Source organism: Stegostoma tigrinum, chromosome 4 (genome assembly GCF_030684315.1).
Source record: "Stegostoma tigrinum isolate sSteTig4 chromosome 4, sSteTig4.hap1, whole genome shotgun sequence".
In the NCBI taxonomy this organism is placed as follows: domain Eukaryota; kingdom Metazoa; phylum Chordata; class Chondrichthyes; order Orectolobiformes; family Stegostomatidae; genus Stegostoma; species Stegostoma tigrinum.
In genome coordinates, this window is record NC_081357.1 from 562,600 (window position 1) to 582,766 (window position 20,167).

Consider the following 20,167-nt stretch of genomic DNA (forward strand, 5'->3'; position numbering starts at 1 on the left):
CCCGCACACTCACACACACACCCGCACACTCACACACACACACCCGCACACTCACACACACGTACCCACACACTCACACACACGTACCCGCACACTCACACACACACCCGCACACTCACACACACACACCCGCACACTCACACACACGTACCCACACACTCACACACACGTACCCGCACGCTCACACACACGTACCCGCATGCTCACACACATGCACCCGCACACTCACACACACGTACCCACACACTCACACACACGTACCCGCACACTCACACACACACCCGCACACTCACACACACACACCCGCACACTCACACACAGGTACCCACACACTCACACACACGTACCCGCACGCTCACACACACGTACCCGCACGCTCACACACATGCACCCGCACACTCACACACACACCCGCACACTCACACACACACACCCGCACACTCACACACACGTACCCACACACTCACACACACGTACCCGCACGCTCACACACACGTACCCACACACTCACACACACGTACCCGCACGCTCACACACACGTACCCACACACTCACACACACGTACCCGCACGCTCACACACACGTACCCGCACGCTCACACACATGCACCCGCACAGTCACACACACCCGCACTCACACACACGTACCCGCACTCACACACGTACCCGCATTCACACACACACCCACGCACACACACACGTACCCGCACACTCACACACACCCGCACACACACACACACCCGCGCGCGCACACACACAAACCCGCACACACACACAAACCCGCACACACACACAAACCCGCACACACACACACACCCGCACTCTCTCACACACCCGCACTCTCTCACACACCCGCACTCTCTCACACACCCGCACTCTCTCACACACCCGCACACACACACAAACCCGCACACACACACACACCCGCACTCTCTCACACACCCGCACTCTCTCACACACCCGCACTCTCTCACACACACCCGCACACTCACACACACCCGCACACACACACAAACCCGCACACACACACACACCCGCACTCTCTCACACACCCGCACTCTCGCACACACCCGCACACTCACACACACCCGCACACTCACACACATACCCACACACACCCGCACACTCACACATGCACACCCACACACATACGTACCTGCACAGTCACTCTCGCACACACACGCACACACGTACCCGCGCGCACACACACACACTCACACACACATGTCCCCGTGCGCGCACACACACACTCACATGTGCCCGCGCACGCACACACACACTCACACCCGCACGCTCTCACACACACACTCACTCACACACTCTCACACGCGCACACACGCACACTCTCTCTCTCTCTCTCACACACACACACACACACACACACACACACACACACACACAATCACTCACACACGCACACACGGACAGACATGCACTCTCTCTCTCACACAGATGGACACACGCACGCACACACACACGGGGACACGCGCACTCACACACACTCGCGCACTCACACACGGACACGCATACACACGGACACACATACACACTCTCAAACAAAGACACTCACACTCTCACATGCACACACACGGGCACACAATCACACTCTCACACACATACACACTCAGAAACAAAGACACACGCGCACTCTCACACGCGCACTCTCACACGCGCACTCTCACACGCGCACTCTCACACGCGCACTCTCACACGCGCACTCTCACACGCGCACTCTCACACGCGCACTCTCACACGCGCACTCTCACACGCGCACTCTCACACGCGCACTCTCACACGCGCACTCTCACACGCGCACTCTCACACGCGCACTCTCACACGCACGGACACACACTCACACGCACGGACACACACTCACACGCACGGACACACACTCACACGCACGGACACACACTCACACACACGGACACACACTCACACACACGGATACACACTCACACACACGGATACACACTCACACACACGGATACACACTCACACACACATACACACTCACACACACATACACACTCACACACACATACACACTCACAAACAAAGACACACACGGACACACAATCATACACACTCACAAACAAAGACACACCTCACACACACATGGACACACACTTTCACAGACACACACACTCTCTCTCTCTCACACACACACTCTCACACACACATACTCACACACTCTCACTCACACTCTCACACACAGCCAGACAGACACACACATTCTCTTCTCTCACAGACTCACACGTGCGCTCTATCACACAGACAGACACACACACACACGCACGCAGACATGAAAAGACGTACATATGGACACGGACTCACGCACACATGTAAATGCACACACACAGACATACAAAAAGCACATAAACACATGCAGAAAGACACTCAATCTTTCTCTCTCCCTCTCCCACAGACAGACATGCCAAAAGCAGGTGGCTGGAGGGAGAATTAGCGAAGCCGTTCAGTCTTTGTTCGAAGGATTAGTTAAGTTGATTCTTGCAGATCTGAAGGTTTCTTTTCAGCTTTTTGTTTGTGAATGCTTGCACCAGTTTGCAAAAGGCACAGTGTAGCTGTTGCACTTGTAAACTGTCCCAGATTTTATCCATTTAAAGTCTCAACTTACAGCAACTGCTAAAGGCGGTTAAACTGGTTTAAAAACAGGTTTAAAATGAGACTCGACTACATGGAACAGAGAGATAGCTCCTCGCTGCTGAGAATCTGATCATGTCTCTCCATATCTTGGTACAGCCCAAAGTTGTCCAGTTCCATGAAAATTAATCACAGGCAAAAGACTCATAGTTTAGAACTAGTCACAAGTCCATAGACCAATTGACTTCTTGTGGCCAACCACAGCTTCTGTGGCAAACAGGCTGTCGGTTCCAGAATGTTTGCATCACATCTTCAGTTCCTGCTTATTCAAACACCCAAATAAACACATCTTCAGTTCATAGAACTTAGAACAGTACAGCACAGAACAGGCCCTTCAGCCCACGATGTTGTGCCAACCATTGATCCTCATGTATGCACCCTCAAATTTCTGTGACCATATGCATGTCCAGCAGTCTCTTAAATGACCCCAATGACCTTGCTTCCACAACTGCTGCTGGCAATGCATTCCATGCTCTCTCAACTCTCTGTGTAAAGAACCCGCCTCTGACATCCCCTCTATACTTTCCTCCAACCAGCTTAAAACTATGACCCCTCGTGCTAGCCATTTCTGCCCTGGGAAATAGTCTCCGGCTATCAATTCTATCTATGCCTCTCATTATCTTGTAAACCTCAATTAGGTCCCCTCTCCTCCTCCTTTTCTCCAATGAAAAGAGTCCGAGCTCAGTCAACCTCACTTCATAAGATAAGCCCTCCAGTCCAGGCAGCATCCTGGTAAACCTCCTCTGAACCCTCTCCAAAGCATCCACATCTTTCCTATAATAGGGCGCCCAGAACTGGACGCAGTATTCCAAGTACGGTCTAACCAAAGTTTTATAGAGCTGCAACAAGATCTCACGACTCTTAAACTCAATCCCCCTGTTAATGAAAGCCAAAACACCATATGCTTTCTTAACAACCCTGTCCACTTGGGTGGCCATTTTAAGGGATCTATGTATCTGCACACCAAGATCCCTCTGTTCCTCCACACTGCCAAGAATCCTATCCTTAATCCTGTACTCAGCTTTCAAATTCGACCTTCCAAAATGCATCACCTCACATTTATCCAGGTTGAACTCCATCTGCCACCTCTCAGCCCATCTCTGCATCCTGTCAATGTCCCGCTGCAGCCTACAACAGCCCTCTATACTGTCAACAACACCTCCGACCTTTGTGTCGTCTGCAAACTTGCTGACCCATCCTTCAATCCCCTCATCCAAGTCATTAATAAAAATTACAAACAGTAGAGGCCCAAGGACAGAGCCCTGTGGAACCCCACTCACCACTGACTTCCAGGCAGAATATTTTCCTTCTACTACCACTCGCTGTCTTCTGTTGGCCAGCCAATTCTGTATCCAGACAGCTAAGTTCCCCTGTATCCCATTCCTCCTGACCTTCTGAATGAGCCTACCATGGGGAACCTTATCAAATGCCTTGGATAAGTTCCTGCTTATTCAAACACCCAAATAAACACATCTTCAGTTCCTGCTTATTCAAACACCGATATAAACACACCCTACCATGAGGGTCCACCTACTTGTTATTCAAAACGCTCACAATTGCTTTAAAATACTTCTCATTTCGGTCCACAATTTTAAAAATGACAACAGTAAGAAAAGTAAAGAAGATATTTGAGAAAATGCCGCTTCAAAAATGCACCTTGTGGTAAAATACATAGCACACAGATGAGATATCCATCTATTCTTCCTCCCCTTTATACAATTTAAAAAGCTGAAATATTAGATTACATTTACTTGTGAGATGCGGATGCCTTTGGCTGGGTCCAGCATATATCACCCGTCCATCGTTGCCCCTTGAGAGGGTGGGGGGGAGCCTGTCTTCTTGAACCGCTGCAGCTCGCGTGCTGTAGGTTGACCCACGATGTTCCTCAGGGAGGAAATTGCGGGATTTTAACCCAGCGACATTGTATTTACGTAGAGTCATAAAGTCACACAGCTCAGAAACAGACCCTTTAGTGCAATCAGTCCATGCTGACCATGTTCCCAAACTAAACAAGTCCCTCTTGCCAGTGTTTGACCCAGATCCCTCCAAGCCTTCCCTACTCATGAACTTATCCAAATGTCTTTTGGATGTTATATCTGTCCTTACATCCAATACTTTGTTCTTTCCACACACGAACCACCCTCTGTGTAAAAACACTCAAACAGAAATTGCTGGAAAAGCTCAGCAGGTCTGGCAACGTCTGTGGAGGAGAAAACAGAGTTAACGTTTCGGGGCCAGTGACCCTTCCTCAGAACCGGACCCCTAACATTAACTTGTTTTCTCCTTCACAGATGCTGCCAGACCTGCTGAGCTTTTCCAGCAACTTCTGTTTTGTTCCTGATTTACAGCATCCACAATTCTCTCGGTTTTTACTCTGTCCTCGTGTCCCTTTTAAGTCTTTCTCCTCTCACCCTAAAAATTTGCACCCCAAGTTTGAACTCCCGCACACGAGGGAAAGGACCTTTTCCATTATCACCTTATCTAGGACCCTCATGATTTTAATAAGTTTTTCCCTGTCACCCCTCAACTTCCTACACTCCAGTGAGAAAAGCCCCAACACCTCCTGTAACTCGAACCCTCCAGGCCCAGTAACATTCTTGTAAATCTTTTCTGAACCGTCTCCAGTTTAATCACATCCTTCCATTAGCGGGGCGACCAGAACTCTACACCGTGCTCCAAAAGTGTCCTCATCTACATCCTGTACAACCACAACATGACCTCCCAACCCCCTTCCTGAAAGGTCTGAGCAATGGAGACAAGCGAGCTAAGCACCTTAACCACACTGTCTACGTGTGAACACCTTTCAAACAGCCATGTGTCAGATCCCCTGGGCCTCTGTAAGACAACGTTACTCATCTATAATTACATTTTCTTCTCTCACAATGTGAATAATCTTCCTGTTCAATGGCTGTGACAAAAGACTCTATTGGAATACCCTCTCATTCTGAGTTTGACTCTGTTTGGTGAAGGCCAGTGGATTATGATCATTGTAAATCAATGCTTCCATGTTACTGTGTCCCACGCAGACTGCAAAGTTTTAAAGAACCGACAACAATCCCAAAGTCCCTTTTCCCACGGTACAGTCCTGTTCCAGTTCCTGCTTCAGTTTCTTGGAGAAATTCCCCAGTAACTTCTCGATTCCCAACTCCTTATCCTGGAACAAGCCAGCACCCAGCCCCATGCCCCAGCGCCGGTCACTGTTTGGGACGGTCAGGGATGACCAACACTGACCAGTTATTCACAGGAGTTTCACTTTCTCAAAGGCTGCTGTGCACCATTTTGCTCCTTTCACACTTTAGTTAAAGGTGCAGTGATCACACTGAAATTACACACACATTTCCGGCAAAGCCCGCACATTCCTAAACATCTCATGATTTCTTGTTTACTTTTGGGGAGCAGTGAATCCTAATAATTCCTTCATTTTCATGGTCATTAACAATGCTTACCCATGTTGTGCAGTAGGTATATTCTTGCCTGGTTACATTACATTTAGTCGCAGAGATCTACAGCCAGAAAAACACTCTCTGGCCCATTGAGCCCGTGCCAGTGAAAAACAACAACTTGATTATTCTAATCCCATTTCCCAGCCTTTGGGTTGTGTGCCTTGGCTTTGCAAAGGAACATCTAAATCCTTCTTCAGTGTTGTGAGAGTTTCTGCCTGTCCCGCCCTAAGAGACAGCGAGTTCCAGGTTCCTCTCACACACTGGCTGAAATAAATCGTTCCACACATCTCCTCTAAACCTCCTGCCCCTTACTCTAAATCCATGTCTCCTTGGTCACTGATCCTTCACCCAAGGGGTAAAATTGATTTCTCTCTTCCCTGTCTAGGTCCCAGTTTTTCACTGATCAGCCCATCCGTCCAGCCTGTCTCTGCCCTCCTGTATTCCTCACTAGTTACCACAATGCCAGTTTTTGTATCATCTGTAAACGTGGTGCTACATTTAAGTCTAATTTATATAAACCATAGACAGCAAGGGCCCCAACACTGAACCCTGTGGGACCCGACCGGACACAGGCTTCCAGTCATAAAACTAATCCTGGACCATCACCCTCTGTCTCCTGTTAACCAGCCAATTTTGGATCTGATTAGCCAAATTCCCTGGGATCCGATGGGCTATTCCCTTTGCTGTCAGCCTCCCTTGTGGGACCTTGTCAAAAGCCTTGCTGAAGCCAAAGTAGATTACATCAAAAGCACTGCCTTCATCTACATATCTTCAAATAATTTCAACCAACTTGGTCAGACAGGACCCCTTAACAAAACCATCTTGACTGTTCTCCATTAATACGAGTCTCTCCAAGACCAGATTAATCCTGTCCCTCAGACTTGCTTCCTCTCGCTTCCCGACCGTTCGGGTGAGACGGACTGGCCTGTGGTTTCCCAGCTTACACCCTGCTCCTTTCTTCAATTCGCTGCTCTCCAACCCTCCTGCACCTCACCAGTGTCTGTAGATCTCTGTGACTAAATGTAATGTAACCCGGGACACGGGACCCCACCCGGGACACGGGACCCCACCCGGGGCACGGGACCCCACCAGGACACGGGACCCCACCCGGGGCACGGGACCCCACCCGGGACACGGACCCCACCCGAGGCACGGGACCCCACCCGGGACACGGGACCCCACCCGGGACAGTGACCCCACCCGGGACAGTGACCCCACCCGGGGCACGGACCCCACCCGGGGCACGGGACCCCACCCGGGGCACGGGACCCCACCCGGGACACGGGACCCCACCCGGGGCACGGGACCCCACCAGGACACGGGACCCCACCCGGGACACGGACCCCACCCGGGACACGGACGAGAGACGGGACCCCACCCGAGGAACGGGACCCCACCCGAGGAACGGGACCCCACCCGAGGAACGGACCCCACCCGGGGCACGGACCCCACCCGGGGCACGGGACCCCACCCGGGACAGTGACCCCGCGCGGGGCCCCACCCGGGACACGGACCCCACCCGGGCACGAGACCCCACCCGGGACAGTGACCCCACCCGGGATAGTGAGCTGAAGCCCCTCGGTAGGAGAGACTATGTCGTGGAGCTGGGTGAGTGCCGACAGCTGTAATCCTCTGTTTTTTATAGATCTCGATGAGCCTCTCCTTACAGTTCACCGCAGTGTTAGCGATGTCCGAGGGGAGAATTATTACCGAGAACGTACTGTTCATCTCCGCTGTACCGTCAACTCCAACCCTCCTGCACATTTCACCTGGAAACGGGGGCGTGACACCATTACCCAAAAACAGGACGAGGGCGTCGATATATACGAACCCCTTTATACACAGGTCAGTGACAATAATGCCCACTCCCTCAGCACTGACCCTCCGACAGTGCCCACTCCCTCAGCACTGACCCTCCGACAGTGCCCACTCCCTCAACACTGACCCTCTGACAGTGCCTGCTCCCTCAGCACTGACCCTCTGACAGTGCCCACTCCCTCAGCACTGACCCTCCGACAGTGCCCACTCCCTCAGCACTGACCCTCCGACAGTGCCCACTCCCTCAACACTGACCCTCTGACAGTGCCTGCTCCCTCAGCACTGACCCTCTGACAGTGCCCACTCCCTTAGCACTGACCCTCCGACAGTGCCCACTCCCTCAACACTGACCCTCTGACAGTGCCCACTCCCTCAGCACTGACCCTCCGACAGTGCCCACTCCCTCAACACTGACCCTCTGACAGTGCCCACTCCCTCAGCACTGACCCTCCAACAGCACGGCGCTCCCTCGGCACTGACCCTCCGACAGCGCGGCGCTCCCTCGGCGCTGACCCTCTGACAGTGTGGCTCTGTGTTGAAGGGTAGGGAGGAGAAAGCAGGAACATGGACTGAGTTGGATGATCAGCCATAATCGAATTGAATGACAGAGTATATTTAATGGGCTGAATGGCCTCCTCCTGTTCCTCTTTGCCATGTTTCTCTGTAACATGTATATGTTTGGACACATTGCTTTCTGTCCTTTATCACGTGACGAGTTGGTTATGGCCCCAGTCATGTCCATGTGGGATACCTGGGGTCGTCATGTTCGCTCGCGAACCAGCCCATTTCCCCACACCACTGTGTCACCAATCAACTGAAGCCGTCTCTTAGCTTCCATTCACTTCACCCTGTTCTGACAGGCCCTCCTGTGGAACTCCTTCACGTTCCATATCAAAAACCAACTTTTAAGATTCCCCCTGACGTTTATCACTCCGTGTTTGTTCCAGCAGTAATGAGTTTGATTGTGAATATGAAATTCAGATCTCATGCGTGTATTTTCCTCACAGGGAGAAACAAAAATCCTCAAGCTGAAGGATTTGAGGCCCCAGGACTACGCAAACTTCAGCTGCCTGGTATCCGTCAGGAATGTCTGTGGAATACCTGATAAATCGACCTCGTTCCTGTTGAAAAACACCACAGGTCAGTGAGGTGTTCTCTCACATTCAGCGGATATGACCCTGAGTCACTGTGTCACTAACAGCACCAACGGCATCTTAACATCAAGTTATAACCAGAGAGCGGGGGAATGTGGGGGTGTGAAAGTGTGATGAGAGAGAGTGAGTGAAATAGACTGGTGACGTGGGAGAGAGAAAGAGGGGGTGTACCCAGAGAGAGTGAGAAAGAGAGAGAGTGAGGGACAGTGAGAGAGAAAGAGTGAGTGAGACAGAGTGAGTGGGAGAGAGAGAGAGAAAGACAGTGAGTGAGAGGGGTACTTGTAAAGGGAAGCTTCTCCAGGCCTGTCAGCTTCACCTGAAGCTTTTAGAATCAGAGAGACAGTATGGATGTGGTATGTGATAGCAGTCTGGTTTTATTAAAATAAAACTAAGAACTGCAGGAGGCTGGAAATCTGAAACAAAAACAGAACTTTCTCATGCCAGGCCTGCTGAGTTTCTCCAGCTTTCTCTGTTTTTGTTGTGGGTTTAGTGATATCACCTCAAACAAACTTTTCTGGAGAGTTTTTGAAGCGGGAGCGGAACGGCTTAATGAGGGTAACGCTGTTGATGTGGGGTACAGGGATTTCCAGAAGGCGTCGGATACAGCGCCACTCAACAGACCGATAAGGAACGGTATTGGTCACAGCAATAAAGGGGGCAGTGACAACGATGTGTTTTTGTGCTGGAGGAATTGATACCTACTTTCCCTTGACCCTGACTGTGAAGAGGATTCAGTCCGAAGGAACATTGATTAGCCATTCCTTGTGAGTTTGCATCATCTGCCCAGTTCTGTCTGTGCAAGCCTCCTCTCGTGCCCTGTCTTCCAGATTTCTTTCTACAATCAACCAAAATGTTATCTATATTGTCACAAGCGATTCTTTCTCAGCTTCGCCTGAAATGTATTTCTTTCATCATCCAGGGAGCTCAGGGATTTGGTATTCCCCAAATTTTTTCCTGTTTGTGCGGAACACAGCCTTGCTCTGTGCTCACGCTGTCTAGTCATAGATTTTTCTGTCAACCTGTGATTCTGGTGGGACTCGATTGGATCCAATTCCCATCTGACTGAAATTGGCACGCTCCCGAAACAGTGTTTTTACTCTGGATTTGTCTCTACCTACTCCCCACCATCTCATAACATTTAAATGATCACTGTTTCCTAAACTGACACTTGATCTACTGAGCCCACTTCATTTCCAAGACCCAGATCTAACGTCATGATTGATAAGGTTCCCCATGGGGAAAGGGAAGCCGCATGGGGTCCAGGGTGTGCGAGCCAGATGGATAGAGAACCAGCTAGGGAACAGGAGACAGAGGGTAGTAGTGGAAGGGGGTTTCTCAAATTGGAGACCTGTGACCAGTGGTGTTCCACAGGGATCTGTGCTGGGACCACTGTTGTTTGTGATAGACGTAAATGATCTGGAGGAAGGTGTGGGTAGTGTGATTAGCAAGTTTGCTGATGACACTAAGATTGGTGGAGTAGCAGATAGTGAAGGGGACTGTCAGAGATTACAGCAGCATATAGATAGACTGGAGAGTTGGGCAGATAAATGGCAGATGGAGTTCAATCCAGGCAAATGCGAGGTGATACATTTTAGAAGAACAAATTCAAGGGCAAACTATACAGTAAATGGAAAAGTCCCGGGGAAAATTTCAGGGAGATCTGTGTGTTCAGGCCCATTGTTCCCTGAAGGTGACAATGCAGGTCAATACAGTGGTCAAGAAGGCATATGGCATGCTTTCCTTCATTGGGCGGGATATTGAGTACAGGAGTTGGCAGGTCATGTTACAGTTGCATAGGACTTTGGTCAGCCACATTTGGAGTACTGTGTACAGTTCTGGTCGCCACATTACCAAAAGGATGTGGATGCTTTGGAGAAGGTGCAGAGGAGGTTCACCAGGATGTTACCTGGTATGGAGGGTGCTAGCTATGAAGAGAGGTTGAATAGATTAGGATTATTTTCATTAGAAAGACGGAGATTGAGGGGGGACCTGATTGAACTCTACAAAATCATGAGGGGTATAGACAGGGTGGATAGCAAGAAGCTTTTTCCCAGAGTGGGGGACTCAATTACTAGGGGTCATGAGTTCAAAGTGACAGGAGGAAAGTTTAAGGGAGATATGCGTGGAAAGTTCTTTACACAGAGGGTGGTGGGTGCCTGGAACGCGTTGCCAGCAGAGATGGTAGACGCAGACACATTAGCGTCTTTTAAGATGTATCTGGACAGGTACATGGATGGGCAGGGAGCGGAGGGATACAGATCCTTAGAAAATAGGTGACAGGTTAGACAGAGGATCTTGATCGGCGCAGGCTTGGAGGGCCGAACGGCCTGTTCCTGTGCTGTAATTGTCTTTGTTCTTTGTCCTTCAATCACGGTAAAACATGCAGATCTGAAGAAATCTCAGACTGGAGTTGAAAAGATATCTCCGTGTTTCCTTTCCACAAACCCTGCCAGAGCTTCTACAGCATCCTCTGTCTTTTTTTTGCAGATATTCAGCATCTGCAGTATTTTGCTATTATTTAATAATCCCAAATAATAATCCCTGCAGAGAAATACACCCAGAAATAAATCTCCCAATAGTAATCCCTGATGATAACCTGCTTAAATGTAGTCCACAGTTATCCCCATGATGATAATCCTCCAACAGTAATCGCCCCCACGGTTAATCTCCCCACCCCTCCACCCCACAACAGTTGTGTGTGTGTGTGTGTGTGTGTGGAAGTGTGTCTGCGTCTGTGAGCGTGTGTGTGCATCTGTGCCTGCGTGTGAGTGAGTGTGTATCTGTGTGTGTGTGTGTCTGTGTCGGTGTGTGGGTGTCTGTGTCTGTGAGAGAGTGTGTGAGAGGGGGTGTGTGTGTGCACGCTGTGCATGTCTGTGTGTGTGCGTGTGCATGTGTGAGAGAGTCTCTGTGTGACTGAGTGTGTGTGTGAGAGAAAGTGGGAGAGTGTGTGTGTGCGCATGTACGCATGTCTGTGTGTGCATCTATGTGTGTGTGTGTGAGTGTGAGAGTGTGTGTGCATCTGTGCCTGTATGTGTGTGTGTCTCTGTCTGTGTGTGTGTTTGTATGTGTGACAACAGACAATAGGTGCTAGAGGAGGCCATTCGGTCCTTTGAGCCAGCACCACCATTCATTATGATCATGGCTGACCATCCACAATCAGTATCCTGTTCCTGCCTTATCCCCATAACCCTTGATTCCACTATCTTTAAGAGCTCTATCTATCTCTTTCTTGAAAGTATCCAGAGAGTTGGCCTCCACTGCCTTCTGGGACAGAGCATTCCATATATCCACCACTCTCTGGGTGAAGAAGTTTTTCCTCAACTCTGTTCTAAATGGCCTACCCCTTATTTTTAAACTGTGTCCTCTGCTTCTGGACTCACCCATCAATGGAAACATGCTTCCTGCCTCCAGAGTGTCCAATCCCTTAATAATCTTATACGTCTCAATCAGATCCCCTCTCATCCTTCTAAACTCGAGTGTATACAAGCCCAGTCGCTCCAATCTTACAACATATGATAGAACTGCCATTCTGGAAATTGACCTCGTGAACCTACGCTGCACTCTCTCAATAGCAAGAACGTCCTTCCTCAAATTTGGAGACCAAAACTGCACTCAATACTCCAGGTGCGGTCTCACCAGGGTCCTGTACAGCTGCAGAAGGACCTCTTTGCTCCTACACTCAATTCCTCTTGTTATGAAGGCCAGCATGCTATTAGCTTTCTTCACAGCCTGCTGTACCTGCATGCTTGCTTTCATTGACTGATGTACAAGAGCACCTAGATCTCGTTGAACTTCCCATTTACCTAACTTGACTCCATTTAGATAGTAATCTGCCTTCCTGTTCTTGCCACCAAAGTGGATAACCGCACATTTATCCACATTAAACTGCATCTGCCATGCATCCGTCCACTCACCTAGCCTGTCCAAGTTACCCTGTATTCTCATAACATCCTCCTCACATTTCACACTGCCACCCAGCTTTGTGTCATCAGTAAATTTGCTAATATTACTTTTAATGCCTTCGTCTATATCATTAATATATATCGTAAACAGCTGCGGTCTCAGCACCGAACCTTGTGGTACCCTACTGGTCACTGCCTGTCATTCCGAAAGGGACCCGTTTATCACTACTCTCTGCTTCCTGTCAGCCAGCCAATTTTCAATCCAACTCAGTATTTTGCCCCCAATACCATGTGCCCTAATTTTGTTCACCAATCTCCTGTGTGGGACTTTATCAAAGGCTTTCTGAAAGTCCCGGTACACTACATCCACTGGCTCTCCCTTATCCATCTTCACAGATACATCCTCAAAAAATTCCAGAAGATTAGTCAAGCACGATTTCCCCTTCGTAAATCCATGCTGACTCTGAACTATTCTGTTACTGCTATCCAAATGAGTCGTAATTTCATCTTTTATAATTGGCTCCAGCATCTTTCCCACCACTGACGTCAGGCTAACTGGTCTATAATTCCCTGTTTTCTCTCTCCCTCCTTTCTTGAAAAGTGGGACAACATTAGCCACCCTCCAATCCGCAGGAACTGATCCTGAATCTATAGAACCTTGGAAAATAATTACCAACACGTCCACAATTTCTAGAGCCACCTCCTTAAGTACCCTGGGATGCAGACCATCAGGTCCCGGGGACTTATCAGCCTTCAGACCTAACAGTCTATCCAACACCATTTCCTGCCTAATATAAATACCCTTCGGTTCGTCCATTACCCTACATCCTTCCGCCACTACTGCATCTGGGAGACTGCTTGTGTCTTCCCTGGTGAAGACAGATCCAAAATACCTATTCAACTCATCTGCCATTTCCTTGTTCCCCACAATAAATTCACCCGTTTCTGACTTCAAGGGCCCAATTTTAGTCTTAACACTCTCCCACATGTGTGTGTGTGTGTGTGTGTGTGTGTGTGTCTGAGAGTGTGTGTGCACGCTTGTGTCTGTGTCTGCGTGTGTGTGCGCATGTGTGCAAATGTGTATGAGAGAAAGTGAGAGTGTGTGTGTCTGTGTCTGTCTTGTGTGTATGAGTGAGTGTGTGTGTGTGTGTGTGAGAGAGAGAGAGAGAGAGTGTGTCTGTGTGTGAAAGTGAGAGTGCGTGTGTGTGTGTGTGTGTGTGTACGTACAGTTCTGGTCACTGCATTATAAGAAGGATGTGGAAGCTTTGGAAAGGGTGCGGAAGAGATTTACTAGGATGTTGCCTGGTATGGAGGGAAGGTCTTACGAGGAAAGGCTGAGGGACTTGAGGCTGTTTTCATTAGAGAGAAGAAGGTTGAGAGGTGACTTAGTTGAAACATATAAAATAATCAGAGGGTTAGATAGGGTGGATAGGGAGAGCCTTTTTCCTAGGATGGTGACGGCGAGCACGAGGGGCATAGCTTTAAATTGACGGGGTGAAAGATATAGGACAGACGTCAGAGGTAGTTTCTTTACTCAGAGAGTAGTAAGGGAATGGAACGCTTTGCCTGCAACGGTAGTAGATTCGCCAACTTTAGGTACATTTAAGTCGTCATTGGATAAGCATATGGACGTACATGGAATAGTGTAGGTTAGATGGGCTTGAGATCGGTGTGAGAGGTTGGCACAACATTGAGGGCCGAAGGGCCTGTACTGTGCTGTAATGTTCTATGTTCTATGTGTGAGTGTGAGAGAGTGTGTGTGAGTGTGTGTGAGTGTGTGTGAGTGTGTGTGAGTGTGTGTGAGTGTGTGTGAGTGTGTGTGAGTGTGTGTGAGTGTGTGTGAGTGTGTGTGTGTGTGTGTGTGTGAGAGAGAGAGTGTATGTGTGTGAGTGTGAGTGGTACAGTGTGTCAGTACATTTCCCGTTCACTGACCGTCAGTCTGACTGCACCGCCCCCCCCAGCTCCGCCTGTTCTCTCTCTGTCTGTCCCCGAGGTGCTGGTCGTGGACCCAGGAGCTGATGTGGAAATCGAGTGCCAGGTTGAAGCAGGAGACCCCGCTCCGATTCTCTGGTGGACTCACTCTCCGGGGCCAATGCCGGCCAGCGCCAGGACTGAAGGAGGGAAGCTCTGGATCCGCGAGATTGGGCCCCCTCAAGCTGGGTTTTACAATTGCTCAGCTCGAAACGGTGTGGGCAATGAGGCCAAGAAATCGGTGGAAGTCCGAGTGAGAGGTGAGCCAGGCCTCTGGTGCGACGGGGCAAACACCAGAGTACACAGCTCTGACACTACACTCTCAGCCACACAGACACCCAGAGACTGTACGTGGACCCAGCTCCATAACCCCAACGCTCTCACTACGGTCATATTCGAACCCACACTCACAGGCAACACCTCAGTCAGTCACACTGCGATCCCGGTCAATTATCCCGGTTACAGACTGACCGAGTCCGGGTCGCCCCGGGTACAGACTGAACGGGTCCGGGTCACCCCGGTTACGGAGTGACCGGGTCTGGGTCACCCCGGTTACAGAGTGACCGCGCCCGGGTCGCCCCAGGTACGGACTGGAGGGGCCCGGGTCGCCCCGGCGATGGAGTGACCGGGCCCGGGTCGCCCCGATGATGGAGTTTGTGGGAATAGTGTGTCACATTGTGTTTTGCAGCTCTGTCTAACGGAAGGTTCTGGATCACTCCGGATACATTCCATGACGATGAGAAGATCCAGTTGAACCGGGAAGTGAAAGTTTCCTGTCAGGTTGATGCTGTCCCACAGGATGAGCTGACCTACAGCTGGTATAAAAACGGGAAACCGCTCCGAGCCAGCAACAGGATCATTATCTCCCGGAATGACCCGGAGTTTGAGCCTGGGACCAGCAGCTTAGACATTATCGACATGAGGTTCTCGGATTCAGCTACCTACACCTGTGTGGCTTCCCTAAGGAACCAGGCTGTTCCCGACATCAGCATCGACGTCAACATCTCCACCAGCATCGGTGAGGACCCCCCCCCCCCCACACCCCCACACACTGCCCCCCCCACCCCCACACCCCACACCCCACACACTGCCCCCCACACCCCCACACCCCACACCCCCATACACCTGTGTGGCTTCCCTAAGGAACCAGGCTGTTCCCGACATCAGCATCGACGTCAACATCTCCACCAGCATCGGTCAGGACCCCCCCCCACACCCCCACACACTGCCCGCCCACCCCCACACTCCACACCCCACACCCACCACACCCCACATACACCAACCCCACCGCACCCACCCACACACACCCACCCACACCCAACCACATGCACCCCCCACACCCACACGCCACCCACACCCACACAGCCCCCACACCCCCACCCACATGCCCACCCACACCCCCACAGACCCCCACACCCCCACCCACACACACACCCACATGCCCACCCACACCCCCACACTCCCCCAAATCCCCGCCCATACCCACCCACCCACATGCCCCCACACCCCCTACACCCCCACCCCCACCGTCCCGCATCCCCACACGACCCCCCCAACCCTCACCTTCTGGTTAAGGATGGTCAGAGAGATACGTTGTCACTGTATTCCGCACCCCCCCCCTCCGTCTGTCCCTTTGTTGTTCTGTGAATTTCAAAATGTATTAACTCCTCTTCATCTAAACTCCAATCTCCTCGTTTCCCCCCCCACCCTCTCTCTCTGTTCCCCCCCATCTCTCTGTACCCCCTATCTCTGTCCTCCCCGCTCTCTCTCTGTCACCCCACCCTCTCTCCCTGTATGCCCCCGTCTCTCTGTCTCCCCCCTTCTCTCTGTTTCTCCCCATCTCTGTTCTCCCCCCCTCCCTGTCCCCCCACCGTCTCCGTGCCCCCCCTTGTCCCCCCATCTCTGTCCCCACCATCTCTCTCTCTCCTCCCCATGTCTGTCCACCCCTCCCTCTCTCTGTCTCCCCCCGTGTCCCCCTCCTCTCTCCCTGTCCCCCTCCTCTCTCCCTGTCCCCCCCTCTCTCCCTGTCCCCCTCCTCTCTCCCTGTCCCCCCCCTCTCTCCCTGTCCCCCTCCTCTCTCCCTGTCCCCCTCCTCTCTCCCTGTCCCCCTCCTCTCTCCCTGTCCCCCTCCTCTCTCCCTGTCCCCCTCCTCTCTCCCTGTCCCCTCCTCTCTCCCTGTCCCCTCCTCTCTCCCTGTCCCCCCCGCTCTCCCTGTCCCCCCCGCTCTCTCCCTGTCCCCCCCGCTCTCTCCCTGTCCCCCCCGCTCTCTCCCTGTCCCCCCCGCTCTCTCCCTGTCCCCCCCGCTCTCTCCCTGTCCCCCCCGCTCTCTCCCTGCCCCCCCCTCTCTGCCTGTTTCCCCCCCCCTGTCCCCCACACTCTCCCTGTCCCCCCGCTCTCTGCCTGTTTCCCCCCCCTGTCCCCCACACTCTCCCTGTCCCCCCCCTCTCTCCCTGTCCCCCCCCTCTCTCCCCGTTCCCCCCCCCCTCCCCGTTCCCCCCCCTCTCTCCCCGTCCCCCCCCTCTCTCCCCGTCCCCCCCCCTCTCCCCGTCCCCCCCCCTCTCCCCGTCCCCCCCCTCTCTCCCCGTCCCCCCCCTCTCTCCCCGTCCCCCCCCCTCTCCCCGTCCCCCCCCTCTCTCCCCGTCCCCCCCCCTCTCCCCGTCCCCCCCCTCTCTCCCCGTCCCCCCCCTCTCTCCCCGTCCCCCCCCTCTCTCCCCGTCCCCCCCCTCTCTCCCCGTCCCCCCCTCTCTCCCCGTCTCCCTCCTCTCTCCCCGTCCCCCTCCTCTCTCCCCGTCCCCCTCCTCTCTCCCCGTCCCCCTCCTCTCTCCCCGTCCCCCTCCTCTCTCCCCGTCCCCCTCCTCTCTCCCTGTCCCCCCCTCTCTCCCTGTCCCCCCCTCTCTCCCTGTCCCCCTCCTCTCTCCCTGTCCCCCTCCTCTCTCCCTGTCCCCCTCCTCTCTCCCTGTCCCCCTCCTCTCTCCCCGTCCCCCCCTCTCTCCCCGTCCCCCTCCTCTCTCCCTGTCCCCCTCCTCTCTCCCTGTCCCCCTCCTCTCTCCCTGTCCCCCTCCTCTCTCCCTGTCCCCCTCCTCTCTCCCTGTCCCCCTCCTCTCTCCCTGTCCCCCTCCTCTCTCCCTGTCCCCCTCCTCTCTCCCTGTCCCCTCCTCTCTCCCTGTCCCCCCCTCTCTCCCTGTCCCCCCCTCTCTCCCTGTCCCCCCCTCTCTCCCTGTCCCCCCCTCTCTCCCTGTCCCCCGCTCTCTCCCTGTCCCCCGCTCTCTCCCTGCCCCCCGCTCTCTGCCTGTCCCCCCGCTCTCTGCCTGTTTCCCCCCCCGTCCCCCACACTCTCCCTGTCCCCCCCCCTCTCCCTGTCCCTCCCCCCCTCTCCCTGTCCCTCCCCCCCTCTCCCTGTCCCCCCGCTCTCTCCCTGTGCCCCCCCTCCCTGTTCCCCACCGCTCTCTCCCTGTGCCCCCCCTCCCTGTTCCCCACCGCTCTCTCCCTGTTCCCCCCCCGTCCCTCCCTCTCTCTCCCTGTCCCCCCCCTCTCTCCCTGTCCCCCTGCTCTCTCCCTGTGCCCCCCCTCCCTGTTCCCCACCGCTCTCTCCCTGTTCCCCCCCCATCCCTCCCTCTCTCTCCCTGTGCCCCCCCTCCCTGTTCCCCACCGCTCTCTCCCTGTTCCCCCCCCGTCCCTCCCTCTCTCTCCCTGTCCCCCCCCTCTCTCCCTGTCCCCCTGCTCTCTCCCTGTGCCCCCCCTCCCTGTTCCCCACCGCTCTCTCCCTGTTCCCCCCCCATCCCTCCCTCTCTCTCCCTGTGCCCCCCCTCCCTGTTCCCCCCCACTCTCTCCCTGCTCCCCCCCCCCTCTGTCTCTTCCCCCCACCGCCCAACCGCGGACAGTGCCCCCAGCCCTGGAGGTGCTGCAGGATCTGGTACAAGTTACTGAGGGCTCTCTGGCTGAGCTGAGGTGTGCAGTGACTGGAAAACCGCGGCCCGTGGTGCTCTGGTCTCGGGTGGATAAGGAACAGAAAGCCGGGATCCAAGCTGACCTGCTGGATGGCCTGGATGGGACCCTGCGCATGGAGAATGTCTCCCGGGAGTTGAGCGGGACATATCGATGTCAGACCGGACAGTTCAACAGTCTGAATGTTAAACCACGAGAGGGAACCGTCCAACTGAGCGTCCTGTGTGAGTGTCAGAGGGTCAGCGGGACAGTGGGTGGGGGGGTCAGGGTGGGAGGGACGGGGAGAGAGGAAGGGAGGGAGAAGGTCAGAGGGAGGGAGGGGGTCAGAGGGAGACGTTCAGAGAGATAGAGTGAGAGGAGGGAGAAGGTGAGCAGGAGGCAGAGAGAGGGAGAGGAAGAGGGTCAGAGGGAGGGGTCAGAGAGATAGAGTGAGAGAGGAATCAGAGAGAGAGAGAGAGAGAGAGGGAAGAGAATCACAGAGGTCACTGAATGGGCTGCGCAGAGAGAGAGTGAGAGGCAGAAGAAGGGAGGTAGGGAGAGGGGGAGAAATGAGGAAAGGGAGGGGAAGAGAGAGAGAGAGAGAGAGAGAGAGAAGTTAGACTGACAAGCAGGGGGTAATCACGGGAGACCATGAGACATTGGAGGCCATTCTGCCCATTCAGTCTGTACCACCACTCACTATGGTCATGGCTGATGTGATAACCGCCAGCTCTACCTTCCTACCTGTTTCCCCATCACCCTCTCTGATTCAAAGTCTGCCTGTCTCAGCCTTGAGATTACTGAGTGACCCAGCTTCAACAGCCCTGTGTGGTGAAGAATTCCACAGGTTCACTCCCCTCGCAGAGAGGGGCTTCATCCTCATTCTCCATCTTCAATGTGTGGCCCCTTACTCTGAGATGATACCCTGTGGCCCTGGACTCTCCCACATGGGGAACAAACTCGCTACAACTCCCGTGGAAAGTCTCCCAATAATCTTGTGTTTCAGTAAGGTCACGTGTTATTCTCCAAAAGTGGGCAGAATCCACAGGAATCAGCCTGTCCTGAGTCTTAACACAAACATGATGTTCTTATCCTGGTCTCAACACCACTTTGCTTCCTCAGTCAACAAAGTGTGGGTCTGGAGGAACACAGCAGGTCGGGCAGCATCAGAGGAACAGGAATAACACAGTGTGGGGCTGGAGGAACACAGCAGGTCGGGCAGCATCAGAGGAACAGGAATAACACAGTGTGGGGCTGGAGGAACACAGCAGGTCGGGCAGCATCAGAGGGACAGG

At 53.2% G+C, this 20,167-nt stretch overlaps 1 protein-coding gene across 1 annotated transcript in view; it reads left to right on the forward strand.

Moving 5' to 3' along the window:
* LOC125452319 (MAM domain-containing glycosylphosphatidylinositol anchor protein 1-like) overlaps nucleotides 1-20,167 on the forward strand; it is a 134,303-nt gene that overhangs the window by 101,965 nt on the left and 12,171 nt on the right. Inside the window, exons 4-8 of the mRNA XM_059645134.1 lie at nucleotides 7,749-7,948; nucleotides 8,929-9,061; nucleotides 14,939-15,208; nucleotides 15,637-15,966; nucleotides 18,830-19,117. Coding sequence (XP_059501117.1) covers nucleotides 7,749-7,948; nucleotides 8,929-9,061; nucleotides 14,939-15,208; nucleotides 15,637-15,966; nucleotides 18,830-19,117 — 1,221 coding nt within the window. The remainder of the gene's footprint in view (nucleotides 1-7,748; nucleotides 7,949-8,928; nucleotides 9,062-14,938; nucleotides 15,209-15,636; nucleotides 15,967-18,829; nucleotides 19,118-20,167) is intronic.